The sequence below is a fragment of the Lichenostomus cassidix genome, chromosome 4, assembly GCF_008360975.1.
Source record: "Lichenostomus cassidix isolate B80296 chromosome 4, HeHo_3.0, whole genome shotgun sequence".
NCBI lineage: Eukaryota > Metazoa > Chordata > Aves > Passeriformes > Meliphagidae > Lichenostomus > Lichenostomus cassidix.
This window is the reverse complement of record NC_139484.1, coordinates 24,947,705-24,975,093: the sequence shown is the minus strand read 5'-3', so window position 1 is coordinate 24,975,093 and position 27,389 is coordinate 24,947,705. Positions and strand designations below refer to the sequence as shown.

The window sequence follows — 27,389 nt, the reverse complement described above, 5'->3', positions numbered from 1 at the left end:
GAGCAGCAAGTGAAAGTCAAAAGTATTTTGACTTTACCAGAAGCCCTTTTCTTTAATAATGTGCTGTTTTTTTCTGCCACCATATAATTGGTCTTACTGGCGCATACAGCAGCTACTTGACTCACAAGAAACTTAGCAGATTTGAATCATAATATTTACTTAAATTCATTTGTGGAAATAGTAAAGCTGATCTTTGTTTTTTTGTGCTCAGGCAATGGGTACATAGTCACATACCCTCTGTACCATAGAATCTTTACAGGACTGTGTAATTTTGTAGGTTTTCAAAAAAATCCAGTATGTTTGTAGAAGGAGGGGGAAGGGGGAGAGAAGATGTCAGTCTTACTGATTAATCAAAGAAAGAAAGAATGTGAGAGAAAGGAAGAGGAGATCCCCTTCATCAGGTTCTTGCTTGGGACACTGTGCCTCGTGCTTCTTCCTGGGTGCTGGATTAGTCAGAAGCGACCCTTCTGCAGCTCCCAATGTGAGCTGATGGTTTTTGTGAGCAGCATTATAAACTTCAGAAAAAAGCACCCCATCCCAACCTCTGCAAGAGCACTGCATGAGACACGAATGTCTAAATTACAGTCTAAATGGTTTCTTGACACATTCTGGGTAGACTGTGTTCTCCTGCCTGCAGTTTATAAACCTGTCTGATTTATATATTGCTATAAATTACTGACTTCTGAATACAGTTATTTGAATTTACAGCAGGAGCCATTTACAATTTGCTTGTTATGAATGTTAACTGGGCTGTTTATCTAGATTGCTGTATAAATCAGTTTTATGTTTCTCAGGTTAAATCATTTACATAATGTTTTTTAAGTCAGTCACTATTATTGTGTCAAAAATTCTGGTTTCTTTTTCTCTGCCTTAGGATATTTTAACAAAAACTTTAGAATATAAGGGGAGGAAATAAAATTTGATAAGAGTCTTTTGGGAGGTGGTTGGTTGAAGTTTTGACTATAAGTCATATTACGGGGGAAGAATAAAACGTGAAAAAGAAAGGAGTTCAGCAGTAGAAACTGTTCAGATTCACTGAAAATTCTTCTGAGTACTTGTAAAACTGATGTAAGGTGAAATGTTGGCATTGTAAACTAGCATATGTAAACACTGGCTGAAAACATGGCCAAGCTCAGCAGATGCCAAAACCACATCGTTCAGAAGTTCAGGGCATGCATAGTGGACACAACACTGAAATGAGTGTAGGAACTTTGAGATAGTTATGAAACCCAGTGGTGTTTCATAATACTCTGTATAACCTCCTATGATTCAGCATATCTGGTACTAATATTTTGCGGCAATTCTAGGATAGACTGTGGACTGTTGTTCCAGTCAGATTCCTGTAATTTATGGAAGTCATGAGTCAAGTTTGAAAGAAAGAAAGTTTGACTTTTGTATCTGATGATTTTGTTGCTCCATGCTAAAGCCACCTTTTACCCTCAGAGTAATCTGCAGTAATTGAATTAATTTAGGCAATATATGGCACACTATTTAGTTGTGAAAACATGATTAAACTAAGTTGGCAAATTGATCCCCTTTTTGGATTTGTCTGGTTGACACTGGAATAACTGCTTCACTTTTCTGCTCGTCTCTGCAAGACTGCTGGTCCCACTCTCACTGTGGATGCTGTAGCTGCTGGTAGGGATGACTACACTGTATGCTCTTCGATCCCAAATCTTTTGATCCCAAAGGCTGAACCTTGCAAACTACAGTCAGTCCTTCAGCTGTCAGTTTGCCATAGCCTCTGACTGTTGTGGTGGGAATGCAGGAAAGCAGTGGCTGTGTCTGAAAGGTTATTATTACCTGTGTCTTCTGTGGTAGCTGTGCCTGATGGGAGCTGTCAGGTTTGACATGTCTTGTTCCTTAGGAGCTGTGAGGGTGGATGATCCCAGTGGGACCAGGGACTGTCACAGTCCAGCTCATTCTGTTGGTGGGTTGGTTGGTTCTCACCTGCTTGTGTCAGGCACTGGCAGGTCCTTTTTACAGAGGCACGATGTGGGCTGTCTAACAGTCAGGAAAAATCTCTGTCCTGACTGTGGAGCTTTCTACAGAACCTTCAGCACTGCTGTTTCTTTGAACCCTGTACTGAGAAGCCCATACCATTTTCAGTTCTACCATCCCATTGATGCTTGGAGCCTTTTGGGTGAGTTTACTGCAGACCTTCTTGTATGATGGCTAAAGGCAGATCTGTAGCAATAGGAATGTGGAGAGAATAGATCTATAAAAGAATTTTGATAAATATGAATGTTTGTAAAACCAATGCAAGTCAATTACTGGCTTGAGGTAATTGACTCAAGGTCCTCTGAATGTAACTTTTACAAAACTGTATAGGTGGCGATGGCCTAAGGGTGGAACACAAAATTAGCATCTTTCAGGGAATGAATTTATGAAATTTCAGCTGTGTGTAAAAAAATCATGCTCATCATCAGGTATTTCTAAGAGGGTGTTGTCTGATGAAGACTGCAAGGATCAGTCTCCTGTTTGCTAGTAATGCATTCTCTTGCCCTTCTATTCTTGTACACATATTTATAATAATGTAAAATTTCATCAGAGAATGGAAATGGGATTTTGATGTTAGAAAAAGAAGAAAAAAATGGGGTCATCTGTCAGTAATCCTGAATGTGGCTGTTTTTTGTATTTGACCCTGATTTCAGCTTTGTTCTTGGCTGGCAGGTGCCTGGAGGCCTTTCAGTCTGCTTCAGAAGACTGTGTTTTAAAAACAGTAGTATTTTTCGCCTAATTATGAATGCAGATTTTGCATGTGTTTGAGATTTACAAGGCCTTGCTTATGTGAAACAGGCTATAAACTCTCCTTGGAAAAGTATAGTAGCCTGGAGTAGATAATTACACTTTGAGAAAAGAGCCTCTGTTTCCAGTGAAAACACTGTAAAGTTATTTCAGAAATGCTCTGACCTCAGACGTTTCATATAACTTACACAAAATGCTTTCACATTTGTTCGGCAGCTCGCGGCTTGATCTCTGCCATCTCATAAACGAAAGCACAGAAGTCTCCCTGGGAAAAAAGCTGCAAGTCTACGCTGTGGCCTACAAAACTAGTGTTATTTTACTCACTCTGTGCTTTGTGTCTATACCCTTAAACAGAAGAAACCTTGCCCTCCTTTAAACAAATCTGTCTCCTAATCACATCCCACCCCCACAAACCAAACTTCCCCTCAGAGTTTTCTTCCTCCCTGCCTCCACTCTGTACACACACTAATAAACTCTGCAGTAAAAACCTTGGGAGAATTTCGCAGCACAAATGGAAAGAAGATGTCAAAGGCTGAGGATAGGAATTTTCTGTTTAAAGTTGCAAAAACAATAGAGGACAATTGAAACAGTGGGGGAAAAGCCAGAGATGGGTGAACAAACCATGAAAGTATTGCATTAATTTTTATTTTAATTAAACCCCACTGGTTCACTTGCATCCAAAAGACCTATTTTTGTTTGAAATTGTTTGTTTGTTTTTCAAGACTCTTGTGGGAAGCAAAAGCATTGCAAATACAAATGAAGATACTTGTGAGAATGCTCACACCAGAAATGCTCTTGTGGCCCTTTGAAAAGCTGTTTTTAACTCCTGATACAATAAACTGGTCAGATATTTATGAAGACTTTTTTTAAGAAATTGTGTGCTGGAAGGATGACTTGATAGAGATGATGGTGTGTGCCACTCGGGGAGAGAAAACACCAAGCAATGAGAAAAACTAAATTCTCTTTATGATGTGCACAGGTCATTTTCAGAAAACTCTGCACAGAAAAAAGGGGAAAAAAATTGGGATATATTATTCAGTCTTATTAAAGAGCATGTTGGGGTATGGATTGTGCTTTCAGTGAACTCTTAACAGAGGAAAATATGCAGGGTAGGGGCAGAGGCCACTTCTGCAGCTGGAGATGGCTGAACATATTGCCAGCAGTTGCACCCTACAGATCTGGTGGCTGAACCCCTCATGTGAGCTCTAAGTTGCTCCTGTTCCAATGAGCCAGCTTAGTTCAGGCAGCTGATGTGATCTCTCCTGTCGTAGTTTCTACCAACAAGCAGAGCTGCGGAAAGCATGCCTCAGAAAAGTTGTGAGCCAAAACCCATCAGAAGCAGAGCCACTCTTGGGCATAAGAACAGAATTAAACATCTAAATGAAGGCACCAACAGCTCCCACCAGACAGCATATGTTTACAGTCCCAGTCAGGTCATGTTATCTCTAATTTCATGCCTAAGGCCCAAGAAATAGGATTCTAACTTGCAGCAGATAGGGGTCATGCTATTTGCATTTTGCAGCCACTAAGATATTCAGAGCCAGAAATAGCATGATAATTCAAAGAGGTAGAACACATGAACTGGGAAAGGATAATAAGGGTTAAAGTATATTAAAAAAAATAGATGGAGAGACCTTAAAGGTGCAGCCAGGTTGTATCTATTCATTAAATTATTTTGCTTAATTTGTTTTTAAAGAGGCCAAGTGCTTGCAGGGCAACATAAAGTGGACAGGGGTCATAGTTAATTGAGCAGTTTCCACTCAGCTGGCAGTGAGTACTGTCCTTGCTGAAGGAGATGTAGAGATGTCAGGAGGCAGACTTGTTTCTGTGTCCTCTGCAGCAGACAAGAGATGGCAGGCTATGGTAGGAGAGGCATATGCTTTAACTCCTTGAAAGATTTAACAGCAGATGCTCTTCTCTGGCATGCATCGGAAACCCTTAAAACTAAGCAGAAAATTTGGCTACAATAGTCCTGCCTGTGGTTGATCACATCTTTAATACAGAGCAGACTGACCTCCATTCCACTGCATTTATGTGAACCACATGAATTTTTACCAGTGTTGTTGGTGACAATCTTTTCTTGTTCCGCATGCATACACCCCCACAAACACACTGCCACACAATCTCTTTGTGTTATAACAGTGAACCATGCTGACTTGAATGGCTCCTTCTCTGTTTACAGCTGCTTTCATATGTATCTCAGGTCCTTCTTTGTAATGAAACACCTGCATATCTTTCAGAAAGCTGGAGGTAGAGTCTGTACTGTGTAAGCTGCCAGTTTTCTGCAGACTGATAGCATTTTTATTCACAAGATACTAACCTGAAAAACTAGTGGTTCAGAAAGCCGCTGGTAGCTTTCTAGAGAGTGCTCAATAAAAATGGAGTAGGAAAGGACCTCCATATTTTGTGATTCTGTCACCTTACTGTTTCTTGGTTGGTAAGTAACAAAAATTAATACTCCTGCAAAACCATGTTATACAAAGAGCTCATTTTGTCTAAACAGCGTGCTTGAGACTAAACATTAGTATTGCCAAAGGAAGGAATGAAAACCCTACTTTTAGATTTCCTAATCCATTTTTCTTTGGCAATCTAGGAAGGAGGGTGCCAAAATACATGACAGATTTATAAGTATTTGAATTTATTAAGTGCATTTGCAAAGAACTTTTACAGTCTTAGAAAACTTTTTTGTTATCTGATAGGAGATAAACTGTTGTCCCTAAGTGAAATCAGTAGAAATTTTGCCATTTCAGGCATAGCTTTGCTTGTCTAAGTAGATTGATTCACACACAGGGTTAGCAAACTATTCAAGAAATGGTGTGCAATTATTAGTACAGTGAAAAAGGAATCTCTGGGATAGCCCTGGCATGTGGAGTTTAAAATTATAAGGAAGTACATTGTTGGGAAGAACTTGCAGGTTGGCAAGATCTGTTTCTGAAACAGATTTGTTTCTTGCTGTGTCCCAGGACTTCATCAGCATCAGCAATTAATCTTTGCCTTTGTTTCTTTCAGGGCCCTCCTGGTCCAAAAGGCGAGAAGGTGAGTTGATGTTTGGGTGATTCTTACAAGGTGCCTGGAAAGCCCTCCCAGCATGAACTCAAGAGACTGTTTGTATTGATGCAGTGAAATGTCAGATTATGTAAGAGAGCTGGGTAGCACACAGATGCTGTGTTAAACCTATCATCTCATCTTTCCACTTTGCAGGGAGATCAAGGTGATCAGGGCCCTCGGGTAAGCATCTTAAAAAAAATGTTACACTTCCCCTTCGCTGAGTAGGCAATTAGTCTTTAGTGCAAAACTAAATCAAAATACACTGTCTGAGCTAATTATGCTTATTAGCTGCATTTACCCTGCATGTTGAAGTGTCTGCAGGACAGCAATATTGAACGTGAGCAGGGAGTGTCTGGGAAGATTTGAGTAATTCAGTAGTTTCCATTATGGGTAGAAGCAGGTTTCACAGTGATTTTGCTCTGCTGTACAAAGCTGGCTTTCCTAACCAAACCGTTCAGTTTCCCCAGCAATGTGTTCACGCCATGCATGGGCTTCCACAATGCAGAGGGCCAGTGAGCTTCTAATAAATGTACTTCTGGATTTCATGTAAAAATGTTTAGCTAATGTTTAGTGGATTATAAACAAACATAATGTATGCATGTATTAGCTCTTTTTCCTGACATATATATATTTAATATTTTTAATAATAACCATATTATCACCTTGTAGTTACAATCCAGACGGTTAGGACACAGTTTAGTTTAGGAAATGTTAAGGTTCTTTTAATTTCTAAATATCATGTTTATTTTAACAGAGAAATAGAGGAGTACAGGAGTGTAAGTTCAAATAGATTGGCTGTGCTAGTTCACTCTTCTTTACATCTGTGCTTCATTAGAAAATGGTTGGTTACATTGTTCGGATGATATAGTAACTCTCTTTGGTTACATGTTTGTAATTTTTTCCATAACAGTATGTTCCATGGATTATTTTCGTCTGTTAACTATGTTAAATATTTTGAATTTGCAGTTTTATTTTATTCTACTGTTTTGTTTCATATAATTTGATTTAATTGGATTTTACGTTTTTTCAGTCAGTAAGATTATCCAAAGTCACAACATGCTTATCCAAAGTCACAACATGCTTTTACAGCTGATTTTGATGTTCTGTTAACTCCCAGGGTGTCCTGTTATGCTTAATGCTAGGGCTGCACATCATAAAGACAGCGCCCTGAGAGTGAGCAGCTTTCAATATTATTTCAGTTGAAACTCAATAAGAATTGGAAAACTATTTAAATAAATAAAAGAAAGTAGAGAGTAACAACGAGAGCAATGTGCTTTTTCACTAGTCTAACTAATATATGAACTGAAGGCTCTGAATAATGTAAAAATTTCCTTTTACTTCTAAGCAAATTTAGTGTATCTCAGAGGCCATACTGGGCTGTAAATGGTGTCTCGTTCTGTGCTCCAGAGCTTCATGGGGAATGTGAGGAGAGAGATGACAGGGGAGGAGAGTGGTGCAGGGCTGTGGCTTAGGAGAGGATGCTCCATTTGAGTGGCATAAGACAGACTCATGTGTAAATGCTTGCACTAAGTGGCCTTACATGCAGAAGAATGTGTGTTCTTACATACACAACTGTTGCCTTATATTAAAAAAAAACAGAAGAGCAATTATGGTGGAGGTATCAGAGGAGGATGCAATAACAAATATGGAAGAGCAATGTTGTGCAGAGTGTTACATAGCAGAGGATAAGAATCTGGAATTATCCCTGTTAGAGAAGTTTCCAGGGAAAGACCCAGAGGTCTGAACAATGGAGAACAAATGAAGTGGTATCAACACAAGGGAATGATGATGCAGAAATCTTGGCAAAACGTTGAAGAGCTGTGAGAACTGTTAAGTAGTTAAGCATGTGTGGCTTTCAGTCCCTAGTCTGGAAGTGTTGGCAATGCCCAGTAAGAAGATGCAGGTTTGGTCAGTGTTATTGCAATGGGACCTCTGCTACACAGAGTGTTGTGTCCCACTTTGCCAAGACATGTTCCCTATACTGGAAGGCAGTAGAATCCTTACTGAGCCATACAAGTCATGATTATGATCACTTTGTGGGTTTGGTAAATCAAGTGCAGATAAAAAGCAGAAAACATCCAACCTGAGGAATTCATTTAAAAGGACGTCACAAAGTTGTATCTGCAGCAGCAGCTGCCACTTGAGACTGAATGCTGTATCTGATTACAGAAAAGAAATTCAATAAGGTCAGCAGTGGAGAGGAAGAAGTGGTGACTAGCATCTTGTGGACAAGCTCAAACTTCACCAACTCTTCAGTCAATGCATATTGTAGTAACATACCTCTTTTTAAGTATATGGGTCTAACTTGAGTAATGTGCCCAGTGTTGTTGCTTTTCCCTTCATCTGTTTTGAATGTGTAGTGCCTTCTCCTTTTTCTTCTGCATATTTCACAAGTAATAAGTACTATGAAGCCTCTGACCATTTTATGTTTCATGGTACAGCAGTTATCTCTTCTGATGACTGTCTTCAGGGTGAATCTACTCAACCTGCTGTGCCAGGGGATTTACAATATAATTAATAGAAATTTTATGTGTAAGCCACTCATGCACCAAATGAAACTAAACCTATTTAATCCTGGTTGGCTACCTTTGCACATAGTTTTCCATCACCGCGTGTGTAGAATAAATGGGTTTGGAGGTAATGGCATACAACATTATTTTTGAGAAATACTGTACCTGGAGGTAACTGGGGCATGACATAACACTTGGATTTGACAAGTTTGCAGACAGATTGGATATAATACCTGAGAGAAGTTATCATTTTAAAGCTAATTCATCTTTTACAGGTGAGGCACCTGAAGTTTCTTTGGGTTTATATTTTTATATGTCAGCTTGAAACAAGTGTTTAACATAGCAAAAATGGTTAGTGTTCCAAGCTGTGACTGAAATTTCAAACTTACCCTTATTCTTTAGAAAAGCTTCTTTCATTCCTCCAGGCATTTTAGTAAAAGAAATCAAAATAAAATGTAAAGACTGTTCAGGTCAAGGTGAGACCTTAAACTTCCAAAATTCTGCTGAAAAGAAAAAAAAAAAGATACTTGTGAAAATATTTTGCAAGAGGCAAAGATATTGCTGTTTGCTGTCCCATCCAGGTTTTCATCTTGGGCCTTGAGATTTTTGAGGGATCCTCCTTCCTGAAATAATTTCAAACCCATAAAAATAGTAATCAGTTATCTGAAAATACTCGCAGTCACTGGACATGTGGAATACATACTGAACTGCTTTGAAGTTCAGGTTTTCTTGAAAATACCTTCAATAAAGTCCTACACTAAGAACTCAACCCTGCAAATACCACCCTTGTATTTTTAGGCACCCTGTATTTTCAGGCACTTTTGTTTTTAGAATAATGTGCCTAGTTTTTTGTGCTGGGGTTTTTTTTAAGAATCTGAGAAGTTTCATTAAGTATTCAGAAGTAATCTGTGTACAGTGTCCCCTGCAGAAATGGCATAAGGGCTCTAGTTCATAATGCCATGTGGCTTGATCTACTTAGGTCTGTACTGTCTTTAGAAAATATGAGCCAAAACACATTCTAGTAATGTGAGGGGAATTGAATTCATACCCTGAGTGTGAGTTTGAGCAGCAAGTTAATATAGCTTCTAATCACATGAGACCACCAATAAGGTAGTGGTGGTAAGTCCTGATCTTATTTGGAAAAGAATCATTTTTTATTGCTTTATGTATTTTATATCAGATCTCTAATTATTCTAAAGTTCTGGTTGACTGAACATTTAGGTCAAATGCAGAACTAGCTTTCCTCGATACCAGTCTAAGAAATGGTAATGTTAGTGTATCTTTTGGATGCTCTTCTTTTTGTGGAGGGCATGGCTTCATGAAATGTCCATGGAGATTTGCTTTACTGTACTGAGCCATGAGAAAATTAAAAATGATGGAGTTTAGCCTGTGGACTATGAGGATAAATGGTGATATCAAGCTGCTCAGTTCAAGTTGTTCAGCTCTACTGCAGTTTAAAAAAGGCCTTTGAAAACTGTATAATCGTAGGATTTCAAAGGATATATTGTCCAAGTAGAGACTGCACTTTGATAATAGGAACAGGTCTTCAGAGGTGAATGTTTGGGAACAGAGCAGCTAGTACAGAATGTCTTCCTGGATGTGGAGGGGACTTTGTAATCAAGGATGAGGAAAAGGCTGAGGTACTTGATTCCTCTTTGCCTCAGTCTTCAGCAGAAAGACTGGTTGTCCTCAGGGCAGGCAGCCCCCTGATCTGGTAGACAGGGATAGAGAGCTGAATAGACACCCTGTAATCCAGGACAAAGTAGTGAGACCTGCTGTGCCCCTTGGACACTCTGAAGTCCGAGGGGCTGATGGGATTCACACAAAGGTACTGAGGGAGCTGGTGGAAGAGCTCACCAGGCCACTCTTCATCATTTATCAGTCCTGGCTAACCAGGGAGGTCCCAGGCGACTGGAGGTTGGCCTGTGTGGTGCTACAAAAAGGGCCAGAAGGGAGATCTGGGGAACTACAGGCCTGTCAGCCTGACCTCAGTGCTGGGAAAAGTTATGGAGCTGCTCATGTTGAATAACATCACACAGCACATCCAGGGGATGAGGCCCAGCCAGCATGGATCCAGGAAAAGCAGGTTCTACTTGGCCAGCCTGATCTCCTTTGTGACCTGGTGACCTGCCTACTGGATGTGGGTGGTGTTCAGTCAAAGGTTGGACTTGATGATCTTGAAAGTATTTTCCAATTTTAGTGGATCTATGATTCTTAGTCTTTTCTCATCCTTCTTTAAATGACATAATAAATATCTTCTGTCCTTCAGATACATGGGAGTTTTCTTGCTTATCAGGGCTAGAAATCATTAGCTAGCAGCTGGTTTTAAATTGGTTTTGGTCTAGGTGAAACGAGATACCACCCAGAAGCCATATTTAAGTATTTTCATGAAATAATTTTCTCCTTTTGGTATGTTTAAGTAAATTTTCCTGTTGGCTGGGATGGCACAGAGCTGATAATATCTCTAAAATATCTTAAGCAGGAAAGATGGAAGTTCTAGAAAATACAGGAACTGAGAAGTTTATTTTATTTTGTTAACCTTTATTGACTTGAAGATTAAAAACATTCCTTGGGTCCTATTAAAACAGTTAGGTTCAGATAGAGATATAATATTCTTTTCTAGTTAACCCTTTCCCCTGTTTACTTTTAATATATTTGCTGCACTTATGCTTCCTGCTAGAGAGAAATCATTGCTTTGCAAGTTCTACTCTTCTATGCTGACTATTTCAAAATTACCTAATATTGACAAAAATAGTCCTGGAAGCAGTCTGTTTTTTGAAATAACTAAATACAAATGTGTGTGTATATATAGACATAAGCTCTCTTTTAAAATGGAAGTATTGCTTCACTTGTTCTATTATAGACACAACTTTTATAAACTATCCCATATTAAAAGGAAATTAAATGTATGCAAGCAGTAAATTTGGACCTGATTTTTTAAACGAAAATTTAAAAAAGCCATTTTAAGATATGTATGCATTTTTATTATTTAATATGTTTCTAGGAAATATATAATAATTATCTTGAGCCTTTTCTTGCTCCTAATGGCAATACATGGAAAACCTATATTCATGTCCTTAGAATCAGTACCTTAGACATAAATTAGAAAACATTAGTTACTGAATGATGATTAAACCATGACTCTTAACTTTTCACCCTCCTTTAAAGCCATTCTATTTTGGACTATATGGGGGAAGTTGTTTTTTGGTTTTGTTTGTTTTTTTGTTGTTGTTGTTGTTTGGGTTTTTTTTGAGAAAGGGACAGGTTTGCTTCACAAAATAAATAGCAGTATGTAAATCTCATTTCCTGCCTTCACCAAAAGCAAACCTCAGTTTTTTGGAGGCATTGCTGACTCTAACAAATGTAGGTAAATCAGTTGCGTTAAAGGAAGCTTTGTTCCCAAACATTTCATGCTGATGATTTTTATCCTCATTCAGCATCTTGTCAAAGCAAAAATGTATAGTATTAGAGTCAAAGTATTTTGTTAATTAAATACAATTTTGCATAATTTAAACAATACTCTATGAAAGTCTTTTGCTGTTGATGATTCATATTTATGTCTAAAAGCATATTTTCTGTTTTACTGTGTGTTACTTCAGACATATAGCACACACAGAGTGCTGCTTTAATTTCATACTTTACCAGTATGATTACACTCATGGTTTTTCTTCTGTTGTTAATTGTCCTGTGTAAATCAAATTATAGATCAAGTTACTAGCTGTGTCTAGCTACTGTTTCAAACTGCACTCTTAGTGTGCCACAATAAGAATATTAAAAAAACATTAGTGATTCCTTCTGTTAACGTAACTTTCATTGAAGCAGAATCATTGAGAAAACCACTGGACATCTGGTTTAATGCCAATTTGTCTGTGAGCAGTTAATTTAACTTCTAAGACTTTGTTTCCTTGTCTGCCAGAAGGCAACAGGGGTATTTACCTACTCCATTCCTGGGACTAATTATCTGTTCTACTTCACTGGCGTTGGGCTGTTGTGGCTCCCCTGTTTTCCATTAAGGCAAAACTAGGGTAACAAATTGGAGCAAGGTAATTCGGAGCTCTGCAGCTAGGAGAGGTTAGGAAAGAGCTCAGATGGTATTGGCTGCCAACTTTGTCTAAAGCGTTGGGACACTCAGACTTGAGAGTCAGAGTTCACAAGAGTGTCCCTTTGGTTGTGAATGACTCTCTAGGGCTGAGCTATGCCTTTGATGTTCAGCTCCTGAGGTTCCCTTGGGGAATGCAGAACAGCTGTGACACTCCAGAGAAAGTGCCACATACCTGCTCCCGAGATGAGGATGTTGTCATTCCTGTCTTAAGAGCTAGGCACTGCATGTCTTCTCTCTCCACCAGTTGCTTTGCATCTTGCCCCTTTTTAGTAATGCCAGAGGAATGGTGAGGAAGGAAGTCTCTGTACATCCTGTTCCTTTTTCTACAGCCCTGTCTGTGACTGAAAATACATCATGTAGTTGTTGTATCTCAAACCACAGCTGTCACGCAGAAGTGCTGCAGCACCGAACATTTGAGTTAGACAAATTTGATTAAAACAACTCTTAAAAAAATTAAACCAGTCCACATAAACATCCTAGAAGAAGCTTGAACCACTTACCTGCATCTCATAACTGCAGCAGGTATAAAATTTGAAGAGAAACATGAGGAAAGACAGAACATTTTTTTCTTTGAGAACCAAATTGGTTATGGACCAGCCCATCTCGCTGTTTACTGGATGCCTACCACCACTTTTAGTGTGAGTAGCAGGTTTGCCTTCAGGAAGGATATTTTGTGTAGGTCAGATGGTGATCACTCATCAAAACACATAATTGAGTTGTGTAGAAAAGATATTTGCCTCACTGGAAATTCACCTAATAATAGGACCAAAGTAGAGAAGTGTTGGCTTTTTCCAGTTTTATTCAGTTTGAATGTAGTGTCAGGTAAAATTCACTGTGACTATGGAGGTTATTATAGGAAAAAATGCTTTTAGAGTGATCTGTTTATACTAGATCTTAAACATTACATTTTTATTGTTTTAATACAAAGTCTGCATTGCTATATAATGTGTTCAAATCAAAACTCTGCTGAATGTTTGCCTAAGTGAAATGACATTTTTGGATTCTTGTCTTGTTGTGGTATACTGTTAGCAGATTTGCTGCTGGAGAAAACAGCAGCTATGATAAAAGGGATCATATAAAAGAGCTCCTGCTGAGAGTCCATGGCACTGTACAGGGTGATACCAAACACTGTATTCCCCAGGGCAGGTACAATAATTAGCCACAGGACTGGCACACAGTCTGAGGGATTAATTAGAACTGGAGGTGGTGTTGGAGAGAGGCAGAGCAGCCATAAAGAGTGTCAGGATCACTCTGGCCTGAAGCCTGTGTGATTTGATGTGAAATAGCAGCAGCTGGCTGTAACCTTAGGAAGTGCAAGAGAACAGCAGGTGGTAATTCCTGTCTCATTTACCATGTCTTCACAGGAACATGCAAGCTTGTGCAGCTTGGGTTTATTGGCAGGTCAGAAGGAAAATCCTAGGGAGGACTGTGACATTTACTATACTGAGGAAATGCAGTAGTCAAAATGGAGTGTATGCAGCATAGTGTAAAACCAGGAACACTTAAGGTTATTGTACTTGCCACGTGACAAGGCTATGATGACCTTATAATATTGACCTCATGTGGATCAATGGACAAAGCTGAAAGCACTGTGAAAAATCTAGGGCAGCAAGTGGGAATTACATCCTTCAAGGCTGTGATGAATGTAACAGGAGAACTGTTTTGTCGAAGTAAAAAAATCAGACAGGGGAATGGTAGGATGTCCTGGCATCCTCCGGTTTTCTCCGTAGCCATTGTGTGGGGCAAGTGGGCTTTACCTACACTCCAGGTAGGTAATGTGGTCTCGTGGCTGTTAGCCTCCATCAAGCATCGTGTTTTGCTTGGCATTTGGGCAAAAATGGCAGTGAGGCATGCAACAACTGTGCTAATTTAGAAATTGTAACCAGCTAGCATTTCAGGGTGAGCTTGAGTAGCTGTCAGCAGAGGAATTTAGGAGACCAGTGGTCGCTGTTGATGACTGTAGTGTTTTGTATTCTGTTTGGGCCTCCCAGGGTGTAGAACAAGAACCCTTCCTATGTGCAGTTCAAGAATCAAACCAAATAAAGAGAAAATTGAGTAACTTTGAATCTGTCGTTCAGAACAGCTTTAGATAGAGAAAAAATGAAACAGATCCAGGGGATATTTGTGGCTATATTTATAGCAGAGTGACAGGAAAGGAAGGGAACTCATTTTGTGGGAAGGATAGCTCTTTTTATGCCTTTTTAGAATCTTATTGTGTGCCCACATTATCTTTCATGGATGCCAGAGGGTGCAAAGCCTTCTAAAGCCTCCCACACATGCAAAAACTATGGACCCATTGTAGTTTCTTTGCAGGGTTCCATTTAGCGTTCCCGTGTTTTTGGCTCTCTCCAAAGATGTGTGTTACTCGTGGGGAGATGATCCAGGTCCAAACTGGCATTGTATGTATCTGTTATGCCTAAGATTATGGCTGCTTTGGGCAAAGGAAAGAAAGCTTTGTCCTACTTGGGAACAAGCTGAAAGAAGTAACTAAGCTGCAGATGGAAGAATGGGATTGTCTCCTTTTCTCACGTGTTGTTTATGCAGGCAGAAAGCTGCAGTACTGATAGCTAATCTTGAACTTGCCTGGGTGGTGTTGGGAAGCTTTGAGAATGCTGAGGCTGGACTGTGAACTGCTATATGTAAATGATTTTGTGTGCAACTACACAAATCTTTCCAAAGTCTTTCATTTCTTCTCAAGGAAAAAATAAAGTCTTTTGTGACAAACCAGTATATTTTCTGAATAAGCTCCTTTCTTAATTAATTGTCAGTTCTCATTCACATAGAAGATTAAATAAATCAAAACTAGTATGAGTTTAAAACATCCAATTGCAAATACGCTATTTTAGTGGTAACTGAAAATTACTGTGCTGTAATTCTAAAGGCTGATGAGTAAACATGAAGTTGTATAAAAATTTTCTGTTTATCCATATTTTCAATAAATGTAATTTATTGCTTGCTGTTCAGATTTTACTTCTTATGTAGGTTTCTTGTTTGTGCTCCTTTCCATAACATGGGTATTGTAGTTTTATTTTGAAGAGAAATGGACCATGTGCACAGCAGGGCTAATGAGTCACAGATGTAAAGATTCTGGCACATTACTATCTAATAACTTCTTAAACTTATATTCCATAATAAGATAATTGCAAATTTGATACATCTGTTTCCTAAATGATGTATCATTCCAGTCTTATCAGTGTCTCAAGAGTCCATTTGTATGTTGTGAGTTCTAGCCTTTTTTGGTTTTGTTTTCTGTTTATTTGTTTCTAAAGAGGAGATTTCAGGTCACTGAGCAATGCAGTTAGCCGCACCACAGTTCATCCCAATGAAGTGGGAAGGCTGCATTTAGCCACTGGCTTTATGGGATCAACTTACAGGGTTTCAGCTTCCTCATCTCACAGATGTATAGCAGGAATAAAGATGCTAAACACAACTCCAAGATGTTCGTGAAGAACATGTATGCATCAGAAAGTTACTCTGCCTTTTTTTGTAAAGACTGGAACAGTCTTTGTGAACTAGAGGATCTCTGGTGTGATTGCATGTGGAGATGAACAGAGCAACACTAAAAGAATCTGCTGCAGCTTAGAGCCCTGGCAGGCTGCCCTGGGCTGTTGGTGCTCCCTACCAGGTCAGCCTTCCCTTTAGGAGGTGCTGAGCTCCAGGAGGAGCCCCGGATGGGCTTTGCTACCAACTCTGCCTTGTAGAGGTGGTCTGTTGGCTTGTAGGGGGCTTAGAGCTGCCCGACTATATTTTATTCTGTGTTCCTCAGCCCTGATGTCTCTCTGCCATTGAACTAGCCTCTGCTTCTGACAATGTGCTATGTAAAAGCAAGGAGAGGACTTGGGGATTTCCTCCTCTTTAGGAATTCACTGCTCGACTGCATAAGGTTTTGGCTTTATCAGAAGGTTTAATTCACACACTACAAGACAGCTCAAGAAAGTTGTTGAACTGAGAGCAAAATTCACCCCCTTGTATTGTGGCAGCAAGCCACAGTTACCACACTCTTCCCTTTTCATACTGGTGCAGTACAAGTTCTGCACATATTGGTAGAGCAGAATATGAGAAACCATATGTGGCATACAGCACTTGAGGGGGAAAAATGGATGTGAAAATACCTCTATTTATGTCCTGAAAATTTTGACCATGGCCATTATGGACTACCCAAGATCTAGCAGTAGATTTATGTTCAGTGTTTATAGCTGTGTATGTGCTACCAGTTTATGTGCTGAATGTCATATGTTAAACAGAATGTGAGGAGCAGGATATTAATTATGCAAAGCACTTCCAAGCATATTGTCATTGCTGTCAAGTTCTGCAGCAATCCGGAGTCCAGGCTTTCTACATAGATCTCTTGAAGTGCTGTAGTACATTTTAATTGAAAACGGCTTGGTCATCTGCTGCCTGTTTAACAACTGTCAAATGATCATAACAATTTATTGTAATTTTAAGGAGAGACACCTTCATGGGATTGCTCCTTCTAAAATCTCTTGATATGCTCGTTGTGAAGTATTAACTTGGATCTGCAGTGCAGTGCAGACCTAACTCTGTTTGCCATATGACAGAGAGGCCATTTCCTGTCAGTAGGCAGTGTGGGGTGTACTAAGTGTAGTGTTTGTTCTGTTTGTCTGTGAGTAAACTGTCTCTGTGGTGTTTGTTTTGTGCTGTTCTCGTACCATGTTATGCTGTGTCCCTAGGGTCTGCCAGGCTTCCCCACAGTTGCTGCTCTGCACAGTAATCAGATCCTCACCGTCAAGGTTTGTGGCTGACATGTACCTGTTCAGTCAGGTCTCTCTGTATCAGCATAAAAGTGCACATGAAAAATTGTTTTTAACATGGAATACCAGTGAATCCTTATGGACATAAGTCAACCCTCACTGCCTTTGCATTGATCTAAGTACTCCTGATGCAGAGTGTGGAATCAAATCTATATCTGTGTGTAGTGTTATCCCTGGAAATGCCTACATTCTCCATGGTCTTGGTCAGTATTTTATTTTCAGATGAGTTTTTTCTGTTTTTCTGCTTCCCTGAGGCATACATGAGTGTGAAAAATGTCAGTGAACTCTATCCTGGTTACATGTAGTGTCAGATATTTTTGTTAGATATCAGAGGTTTAATCTCTACATCTGTACAAATCTGTAATCTGTACAAAAATACACATATTTTTTCAAAGTGGATTTGCAAATTAAGCAGGAAGCAATCTGGTCAAACTGAAACTTCAGTCCTTATAAAAATAACACCATTCTTCATGGCACAATATGCTGGTTAGAAAATCTGACTGAAAGTTGAACTGGTGCTTTGTCTCTAGAAGCTTTGCTGACAGAAAAACATGTGAAAATAAGAATTTTTAGAGCCCATGTAATGAAAAAATTAATACATGTGAAGAACTCTCATGCAAAATCTGGGGAGAAAACAATTACCCATTGAAGTCGTATATGATTTAATTCATAAGCAGTATGTCCTGTACAGCAGAGGTAATTTTTTTCCAAAAGAAAATGCACAGTTTCTTTCAGGCAGGAGCACCAGTTCATGTTATATTACCTATTACAAATCTAATGAATATGTCTTTATTTCTTTCTCGGGCCTTCTGATGTCTATTCTTCAATTCTCTCATCTCTGATCTTCAACCTTTGACCTCACCTGCCTGATCAGATGGTGTTTCCTAAAATCAATCATGGGTTTCTCTCTGCTGATCAGCAGCTCATTAAACGCCGCCTCATTAAGGTAGTGCTTCATCTCACTGGAGTCTGGTTCTTCTTTACATTCAGTTTGCTCTTTGCTGTACCTTTTTGTCAGATGCCTTCTAATGGTAGGTTGTTCATTTGGAAATGCTTTGAAATGAAGTGACCGTTAATGATATTACCAGTTAAAAGAAGGTGGGTGGCTTTGCTGAGTGATCCATCTTTGAGATGCAAGCAGCTTTTTTCAGCAGTTTGCAGTGATGTGCTGGAAATAACTAAAGCACCATTTTGGGGTGTCTTTTCTTTTTTTAGAGGGGAAGATGATATGTTTTGACAGCTCTCTTGAAAAGTTTTTTTACAAATCAATAGGTAAAAATGAAGTTAGCTAATTGTCACTATAAAACAGCCTCCCAAAACAGATGGAAAATTATTTAAACTTCACGAAAAAGCAGTAGTTTTCCATGCTCATTTTGGAAATCTATCCATCATTCACGGGCTTGGAAAATTGCTGTGCAAATCCGTATATTCTCAGATGCAACTTTCCTTTTTTGCTTCAGCTTCATTATGATTGTGCAAATCATGAAGCAAACAGATGCTTATCGAAAACAGTCACTTGCTCTGGAGAACTAGATGAGTAAAATATTTCAAGACTATCCCAAATTTTGGCATATGTGCTATGGTAAGACAAGCAGTTTAGAATCTGAACCTTCTGCTCTGTGGCTGATTGCACCAGACAGATACAAACTGCTGGTCTTCAAGGCAAAGTGCTGTTTCTGCCATAAGCAGTGAAGAAACCACTGTCCAGCTCATGGCAGCTTCTTCCAACCTTTCTCTTTATGGGTGAATTGATGTCTTTTTGTGTGGTTGATGTCTCTAAAGCAAACTTGTGATGAGTTTTTTGTTGGTTTAGGGCGACCAAGGCCAAGCTGGACCCCCTGGACCTCCAGGGCCACCAGGACCCAGAGGTCCCCCAGGAGATACCGGCAAAGATGGTCCTCGTGGGATGCCTGGCTTAATGGTGAGTTGGCCTCTTGCTGCCATGGTGTCCAAATTTCTCTCAAGTGTGTGCCAGCATAGTTTCAAAGACATTTTCTGAGGTAAGGCTGGCAAGTCAGGCATGCAGAAGCTGAACCACAGGCAGATTTCATGGTGTACCTGAAGTCCCACACACACAGAACAAGGGTATAGCAGGGCCAGAAGTAACACCAAGGTTCCTTGCCTCCCACCCCTGGCAGTTTCCCCACACATTCTAAGGTTTCTCAGTTGCTCACTGATGTTTAATAGCTGTGTGAGGAGACTCTGCCCCTCTCCACAAGTAATAAATGTTTCTATTCAAACTTCAAGATAAAGCTGAATTTGAGACCTCATGGCATGGATGGGATTGACTTCTCACTTCTTTAATGGTTTAACCTCAAAAGTCATGGAATAAAGTAATAAACTGCTAAAGCTGCCCAAGGTATGATGAAGTTTGGAATTAGGTTCTGCCATCTTTATACAAGTAGAACAGTACCATTTTCTTTGGCTCAGCCCCCATATTTCATTAGGACAAGCAGTGGAATCCAGTATATTTTGTATTGTTTGTTTTAGGTGCAGGATCAATCCACTCTTTTTAAACAGATGCCTAAACAAATGACCTTTTGGCAAAGTATGTGTTTGATTTTGGTTTTGTATTTTGTGGCTTCCTTAATTTTAATTCCTTTGAAAGAAGTATCTGACATTTCAACATGAATGCCACTGTGTTATCAGTGTGGAAATGGAATCACAGACAGGAGGGAGACATGAAAAATGAAATGGCACATTTACAGGTGCACACACACCTTCATATCCATGACAAGTAAAGATTGTGGCCAAGGAGTCACATGGAGAGGCAGCAAGGTGAGGACCAGCACAGGAAACAGAAATTTGTTTCTTGAAGAAAAAGCATGGCTTGGTACATGGGGCTAGGACAGGAAGGCATAAATTTTCCTTCAGGGCTATTTTAGGTAAAAACAAGAAAGAAAATATCTACACTCCTGTTCTAATCTTATTCAGGTGTTAACTGCCTAAATGCAATATAGCATGATAATGCTAAGATGCTGCTAAAATTTCCTGTGAAAATCCAGCACAGCTTGCCAGTTGAGACCTCTAGGACTCCAGGACTGCTGCTGCTGTTGTTATGGATTGGTTTTTTACCCCTACTGCCCTCATAAGTTCCAGCTCAACATTATGAAATTATATTAAAAGTCTGTAGCTCTCATTGCAATGCTTTACTTTGGCAACTTACTCATTTCTTGTTAGTCCTGTGGCACATCAGGCTTTGGGCCTCTGCTGGGTCTCCCTTGTGTTCTTTTATTGTGGTTAAATGGACTTGGTCAGCAGAGTTGCTGCTGGTTTGATCTAATAAGGGCAAGACTGAAACCAGAATCCATTTCTGAGTGCAGCGATAGCTTTTCAATAATTCACATGCATGGGGCTGGCAGAATCAGCTGGCCTTGCTGATTACAGGGTGGCTGCGTGTTGCTTTGCGCTTTTTAGCAAAGGGGTCATTAGCGGTTCTCGTAACAGGAAAGTCATGCATTTTATGCAATGAGGTAATTCAATTTTGTTATAGTTCTGTAGTGATTTTTGACTTTAGATGGCAAGAGAGAGTTGCTTTTTATAGTTTTTAAGCTGTGGCTATCTTAAGCCCGTTATGGAAAATCAGTTCATGATTTAGAATGAGATGCAATCAAGCACTCTGGTAGAAACCATCCAGTTTGCTGCCCCTCGCTACTGTTCTGTACCCTCAGGTTAATGTTTCTGATCCTCAAAAGGCTTGGTAGGGTTAGACAAAGCAGGGGCTTCTCCTCCAGTCTGTCCTTCTCATGCAAGAAGGTTTACAATCACCCCAGTATAAGATGGTGTTTTGGGTAATGGCCAGTCAGAAACCTGTGCCTCCATGTGTTACCATTGAAGCTACCTTGGTGTGTTTGCAGATGTTGCGTGTTTGCTTCTGACTGCAATGCATGCATACCCAGAAAGCAGTTCTGATTCCCTTCAGTTGCCAAGAACAACGACATCAGAACAGTTCTCATCAATTTTATGACAGGCTTTCTTTTGTGACAAAGCTGCTAAAGAAGACCCTGCAGCTGTGCTGATACAATAGTGCATGGACTGCCCTATGCTCGGTTGGATTTTCAAGAGTGATGTATAAACCAGACCACTAAAATGATAGGAGCTCTGGTTTTTTTGGATGGGTATTTTTAGCACATATTGTATGATTGATACATTTTACTGTCTCTACAGACAGATGTATTCATATGGGAAGAAAGGGGAGAAGATAGATTCTGGCTTTATGTAGAGTTGTGCCCACAGAAAGAGAACACATTAGAAAAATGATGGGTTACCATTTTTAAAGCCAATCCAGGTATTTAACAGCCGAGTCATTATTGCATGGCTTCAAAATCCCAATATTCACGGTTTTATGGAACACTGTAATTGCCAATGGTAAGTTATGCCTGCTGACTGAGGTGATGACACAGAGCAGGAATCTTGGAATATATAAACTGTGGGATACAGCACATATGTGAAAATAACATTTCTCAGTGTCATTTAGCACCATGGAATGGAATATGATGTTTGGAACCAAGGGACAGAGTCAGAACACCAATACTTTAACTCTTGCCTTGAGAACTATACCATTACTTGATTGTGAAGTAGTACTTCTTAAGATGTCTGTGATTTGGACAACTAGGTGAAAAAGCAAAAAAGTAATATGTTTAATGTGCAGTCATCTCCATACCTGTTTGAGAATGAAATTTTAAAGATACTTTATTACTAGATAAAAAACTGGGTTCAAGACATGTTGCTGAAATTATTCACTCCTTTTTTTTATTCAAAGGGTGAGCCAGGAAAACCAGGAGAACAAGGATTGACAGTAAGTATTCTTCCAGTTTGCAAAGAAAATATAACATGACATGTACCTTTTAAAATGGGAAATTCCAAAAAGCTTAAAAAGCTTTATAGCTGTGTAATTCCTAATCTTCCTTTATCACAGGCTATTTCAAGCCTTATTTGTGAAGAAAACACAAGAAAGAAAACATCCTCTCTTGGTATAGTAACCTGTCACATAAGGCCAGCTTCCTGAAGCTTGCAGAAGCAGAGGGAAATATAATGCCTAAGGGCACAGTGAAACAAAAAAGAACCAAGCCAGAGGTTCCCAGTTCCTGGCCCCCTCTTAGCGCTGTTTCTGAAGTTGAGCTGCTTCTACCTTAAGACCCTTTAGCAGCACAGGAACCATCTACTTGTTTTATGGGCCAAAATTCAAGCTGTCTCTGTGGCAAGGGCTCTGGACATTTGTCTGACAGAACAGTGAAGACACAGCACTGAAACTCTCAGAATGTTCTCTTCTGAGGTTTTGGGTTTTTTCCTCTGTGTGTGTCAAATACTTCCTATTCATTTGGAAGTAAATTGAAGCTCCACTGGTTGTAAATCAGCTTTAGCCACAGGTTAAGGCATCGTAAGTTTCTGCCTGTCACATATTCTCAGAACTATGAAACATGCAGTGATTTTTCTCCCATAAGATCTCCCTAAACACTCACGGTCATTTTTATTTTTATGAGAAATGACAGATTGTAGCCCATGGCATGTGGATTTGATTCCTGAGTGCTTCTGAGGAGGAAGAGTATCAATAATAATCAGTTAACAATCAGTGCACATATGACTGCTATATGAATTTATGAAGATTTAAACAGGTGTGATGATATTTTACCTTGACAAATTGCAAAACATTTTTAGTTGACAAAATCCAGTATCTTGTGAAAGACAAAAACTAAGATTCTGAGACTTGGAAAAGCTGCTGTGATCAGGTGTTAAAATCCTGTACTTTTTCATTTTGCAGTAAAGGTTTATCAATTTCAAAAGCAAAGCCTCCCAGAGATACTACCTTGTGTTTTAGCGTGCCTCTATGCTCTTTTTCACTCTGGATTTCTGAGGGCCGGTGAAGAATAGATACAATGCCTAGGAAGGGAGCTTTTTCAGGTTCTTTTCTTCGATTTGGAATATTCTCCTATTTGACCTATTGACAGAACTCACTCAGGTTCTGCAATTCAAGACCAGATTTGCAGAGTCATAGGATCCTTGAGGGCTTTTAATCCATCACCTTTTAGTCTCCATGTTCAGAGCATTCCCACTGCTCTAATGTAACCATCTGTGTGTAACAACTAAAAAACTGCTACTACTCTTTCTCTAAGTGCAGATGTGTTTAGATAGGAAGAAAAGGTGTTTAAAAATCAAATTAGCAAGCTTGAGTTGGAGAAAGATCCCAGATTACATGAATTTCCAACTCCAAATATCTGCTAGAAAAGCCAGGCTGACAGCTTAAATGTTAGGTTGTGTATAGATCAAGTAAAGAGCATCAGCGTATCAGGGAGGTAATTAGTTTCTTTTTATTCTTGGTGCTTCTGACATACTCTATGCCAGTACAGATTTGCAGACTCTCTTCCCTGTGGAAAATGTTACAATTATTCAGGGACTGTCTAGCTGCTTCTGACAACTTCTGTCATGCATTTAATGAATTTGCATATTGGAAATTCAGATACTGCTGTGGGAATAGCTGATGTCTCAACATCTATATTGGAAGATTGCATTGCTAGAAAAAATAGGTATATTATGTGGTGAGGAGCACAGGCCTTTTCCTGCCTGAGTTTCTTTTTGTGCATTTTTCACCTATTGTTTTTTCAAAGTAAAAGAAAATTGAGATCTCTGCCCAGAGGAGCTTCTAGTGTAATTCTGCAGGAATTCTTTTGGAATTGCCTTTGTTTAACACCAAGAGTCTCCAGTCTGAGTTACCTTCCTGTTTTTCTTCCTGATGAAACTGAAACCGGGAAGTCAATGAGTTTCATAAAGTAATACCAGTCCTGGTCTCCCAGAAGTCCATTCGTTGGTGTGTGCCATGGGTTCCTACTTTGCCACATGTCCAAAACCCTTTCCCGTAAGAAACAAGTACTGTGGCATATATTCTGATTCTTCCTCTGAGATGGAGGCAGGATGCAGCCAAGAAGAGCACCAAGTGCTGTGAAAGAATCCCTCCAGTTTGGGTCCCCATGCTGAAGGCTGTGGAAGATGAAGGCCATTTATAGCCTATAGGGTCATTCTCTCTGGGCTTTAAATCCTGTGCTGCCACTGGAGTTAAGGAGAGCAGCAAGCCTAAACTGTGGATTGTAATAATGGGGGCAAAACGTTTTTCTCTTTCAAAGCCATTTTTTAAGCCTGTATTTGATAGCATGCCTTTGTGTTCCAGATGAATGTACATGTTATTGATTGAGCTGGCAATCTTAATATGAACCTGGGAACCAACCATGTCATAGCTTGAAATTACTTATTTTCGATTTTCTCAGAAGAAGGGGAATATATTTATTGAAGAATACAGGATATGGCAACAGAAATGGGTAGCAGTGTTTTCCAGCTTGTTCCTCAGGATGTACCACAAGCCTGTGGCACACGCTGAGTACCGCGTGACCTGCTGTTTGTATTGACTAATACAGGTAACCAGGGCAACCACGAAGCCACAGCTGAAATGCAAAAAGTAGATTTATTTCATTACCTCGCCAGCAACACTGGGCAGCTGAGGCACACAGAGATACAGGCTCCATTAGGTTCAGTTCATCCAGTGAAAAGAGACTCACAGGGATACAGGCTCCCTTGGGCTCAGTTCATCCTGGCACACAGCAGGGGTGGGGCAGGGCTGCTCCTGGCCCCAGTATATCAAAGGTTTCATGCAGGAGCAATTTATCACAAGGCTGTGCTTCTATGATCACTCTCTCTCCCAGCAGAAGGCTCAAGCATGTCTGTGAGAGTGTGTTATCTCCACACAGGAATTCTGCTGCTCAAAACAGGCAGAGGATAAACAACAGTAGACATAACAACTGGAGTTTCCCCCCACCAAAATTCTTAGTGTTCCCAGCTTCAAGGTCACTTTGAGTGAAATTATTCCGCATCACCAAATCTTGTGGGTTTAACCCTTTCTTACCAACACCTGCTCAAGCAAGGTGGGCCTTGATTTACAGAAAGATGAAATTATTTTAATGCTTTTGGAATTCTGGGAGTGTTCATGTTCTCCTTTCAGTGAAATAGGAAATCCAGTGACTCTGGTGAAAGGATGGCAATGTGCTTCAGCTGAGAATCTGCCGCCATGTTTTTCTTCATATTTAATGTACTAGTAAATAAAAATAAAATAGTGTTTCAGGGTGATGTTGTGAGACAGTAATAACCTCTCCCTCTCAGGCAGGAGAGGTTTGCTTGGGCCATATACAGAGAATGATGGTGTTTGAGTTCTGTGACATGAATTCTGCTTTGGCGCAAGAGAGTTCAAGACAAGGAACAGCCTTTCTTTTTCCCTCTTTCCAGTGTACAAAAAGGTGTGGGTTATGGCATGGTGGTGGGATGATTAAGGATGTGGGAGATTAGTTTTTTCTTCCAAGAGTCTCTCATTCTCTGTTAAAAATCGTTCCAGGTTGTCTAAGTGCCAGTGTGCTTCTTTTGCTCATCTGTCGTTGAAGTTGAGATGTTTGGGAGATCTCATTGCAAGGGTTTTTTGGATCTATATGTTGCTGTGTCAGGAAGAATATGTTTCCTCTTTAAGCCAAGAAATTTCGATTTTTTTTTAGGTGAGGTGGAGGTTTAAGTTATAAAGATGTGCCTGCACACATATTTAATGTTAGAAGAGAATGAAAGAATGACTAGTTAGTTGAAAAGTGTCTGGTTTCCATGACACTTGAAAGCCCTGCAAATGTACTTCCTTCAAGAGTTGAAGGTATCATTCCTCTGTGCAGAAAGGATTAAGAGAATTCAGAGGGAGGCCAAGCAGTGGGGTAACCAAAGGGATTAAGTTTTAAAATATTATGTGGAACTAGAAAAACGTATGCTACTAAGAGAGAAGGCCAGTAGTTTCTGTAGCTTTTCAACCTTTCACTTGAAATTGTGTTCTGCCTCTCATAATTCATCCTGCTTCCCATGCCATTTGTCTGCAATTCTTGGTGATAAGAATTCTTAAATACCATACAAGAGTTTTTCCAGTTTGTCTTCTCATTTTCAGAGTGAATAATGGATTTGTGTTTCTTTTCTACCAAGGAGTTATGATTTCTGCAGACTATTCATGAGAACTTAGGGTCAGTGATGGAAAATATTAAAAGTTGACACTGATAGACCAGGATTTTCAGATTCATGAACTGAAGTGGTATAGAAGGTGTGCATGGGATGGGTTTGTTCCGAATTTCCATATGGGAGATTTTTTTGTGCTTTTATGAGAAAAGCATTTTAAGCTAGTTCATATTAATAAAAATTGGAATATTAAAATCTGCTATGTTTTCAGAAGTGAATTTAGACATGTTCAAGTGTACAAATCAACCACTTCTTGTCAGTGAAAGAAAACCTCCATATATTATTTTTCTTCCCTTAAACTGGCTTTAAAGACAGATAAGTAATTTTGCAGATGTTTTGCATGAACAGAACACTCCAGAATAACCAGACAACTCAGGTAAAGGTGTCTTTTTGCAAAAGAAATCTATACTATAATGATTAACCCAAATGCAAAATCCCTGTCCTTTAAGATACGTTGTTTTCCAAACTAGTACCTTTTGTGCTTATACAGACTACCTGGGCATCTGTTCAAGAAAATAAAACATAATGTTATTGCATTTACTGGTTATTCAGAAAAAGGAGGATGTTCTTCCAAAGGGTATAGCCATATTTGTGAAAGACAGGGGAAAAGTGTAACCTTGCAGTTAAGTCTGCAAAATGTCACATCTTTAAAATGAATTAATACTATTTTTTCATCTTGGGTTAAAATGAACTCACAGGGACTAGGCAGAATTGTCTGGGAAGTGCTGCTGGTTTCAATTCAGCCTTTCAGGCCAATGGTCAGGGCCAGATTCTCAGCTGCTGTGAATCTTCATAGCTCCTCTGGGAAGCTACTAATTGTGACTTTGTTTTCAATGGCCAGAGTTCTGTAGGCGCTTTCTTTATTTTATGCTGGTAGCATGTTCATAGTAAATTTTATAAGGTGTTGTTCTTAAGCTGTTTAGCTGCAAAAGTTTATGAGAACTAGCAGATGAAATGGAAATTCTCAGCCTGTGCCTTTCACAGCAGCTTTTCTTTTTTTTCACCAGTACAGTTGCATTGGGCTTACCTTGATGGAGACCTCAGGAAAAATAGTCAGGCATTTTGTAACCTCCCACTTCAGTAATGGCTGCCACAGCAATGACTAGAAGAATGAAGAGAAGAAGCTTTTCTTGAGTACTAATTAATAGTTACTCCAGCTCTTTTCATCAATCAAGGTAGATAGCATGG

At 39.5% G+C, this 27,389-nt stretch overlaps 1 protein-coding gene across 1 annotated transcript in view; it reads left to right on the top strand.

Annotated features, from left to right (window-relative positions):
• Positions 1 to 27,389, top strand: part of COL25A1 (collagen type XXV alpha 1 chain) — a 298,336-nt gene that overhangs the window by 190,760 nt on the left and 80,187 nt on the right. Inside the window, exons 6-10 of the mRNA XM_085058375.1 lie at positions 5,758 to 5,784; positions 5,950 to 5,976; positions 18,055 to 18,126; positions 18,994 to 19,101; positions 21,943 to 21,978. Of these exons, the coding sequence (XP_084914501.1) occupies positions 5,758 to 5,784; positions 5,950 to 5,976; positions 18,055 to 18,126; positions 18,994 to 19,101; positions 21,943 to 21,978 (270 nt within the window). The remainder of the gene's footprint in view (positions 1 to 5,757; positions 5,785 to 5,949; positions 5,977 to 18,054; positions 18,127 to 18,993; positions 19,102 to 21,942; positions 21,979 to 27,389) is intronic.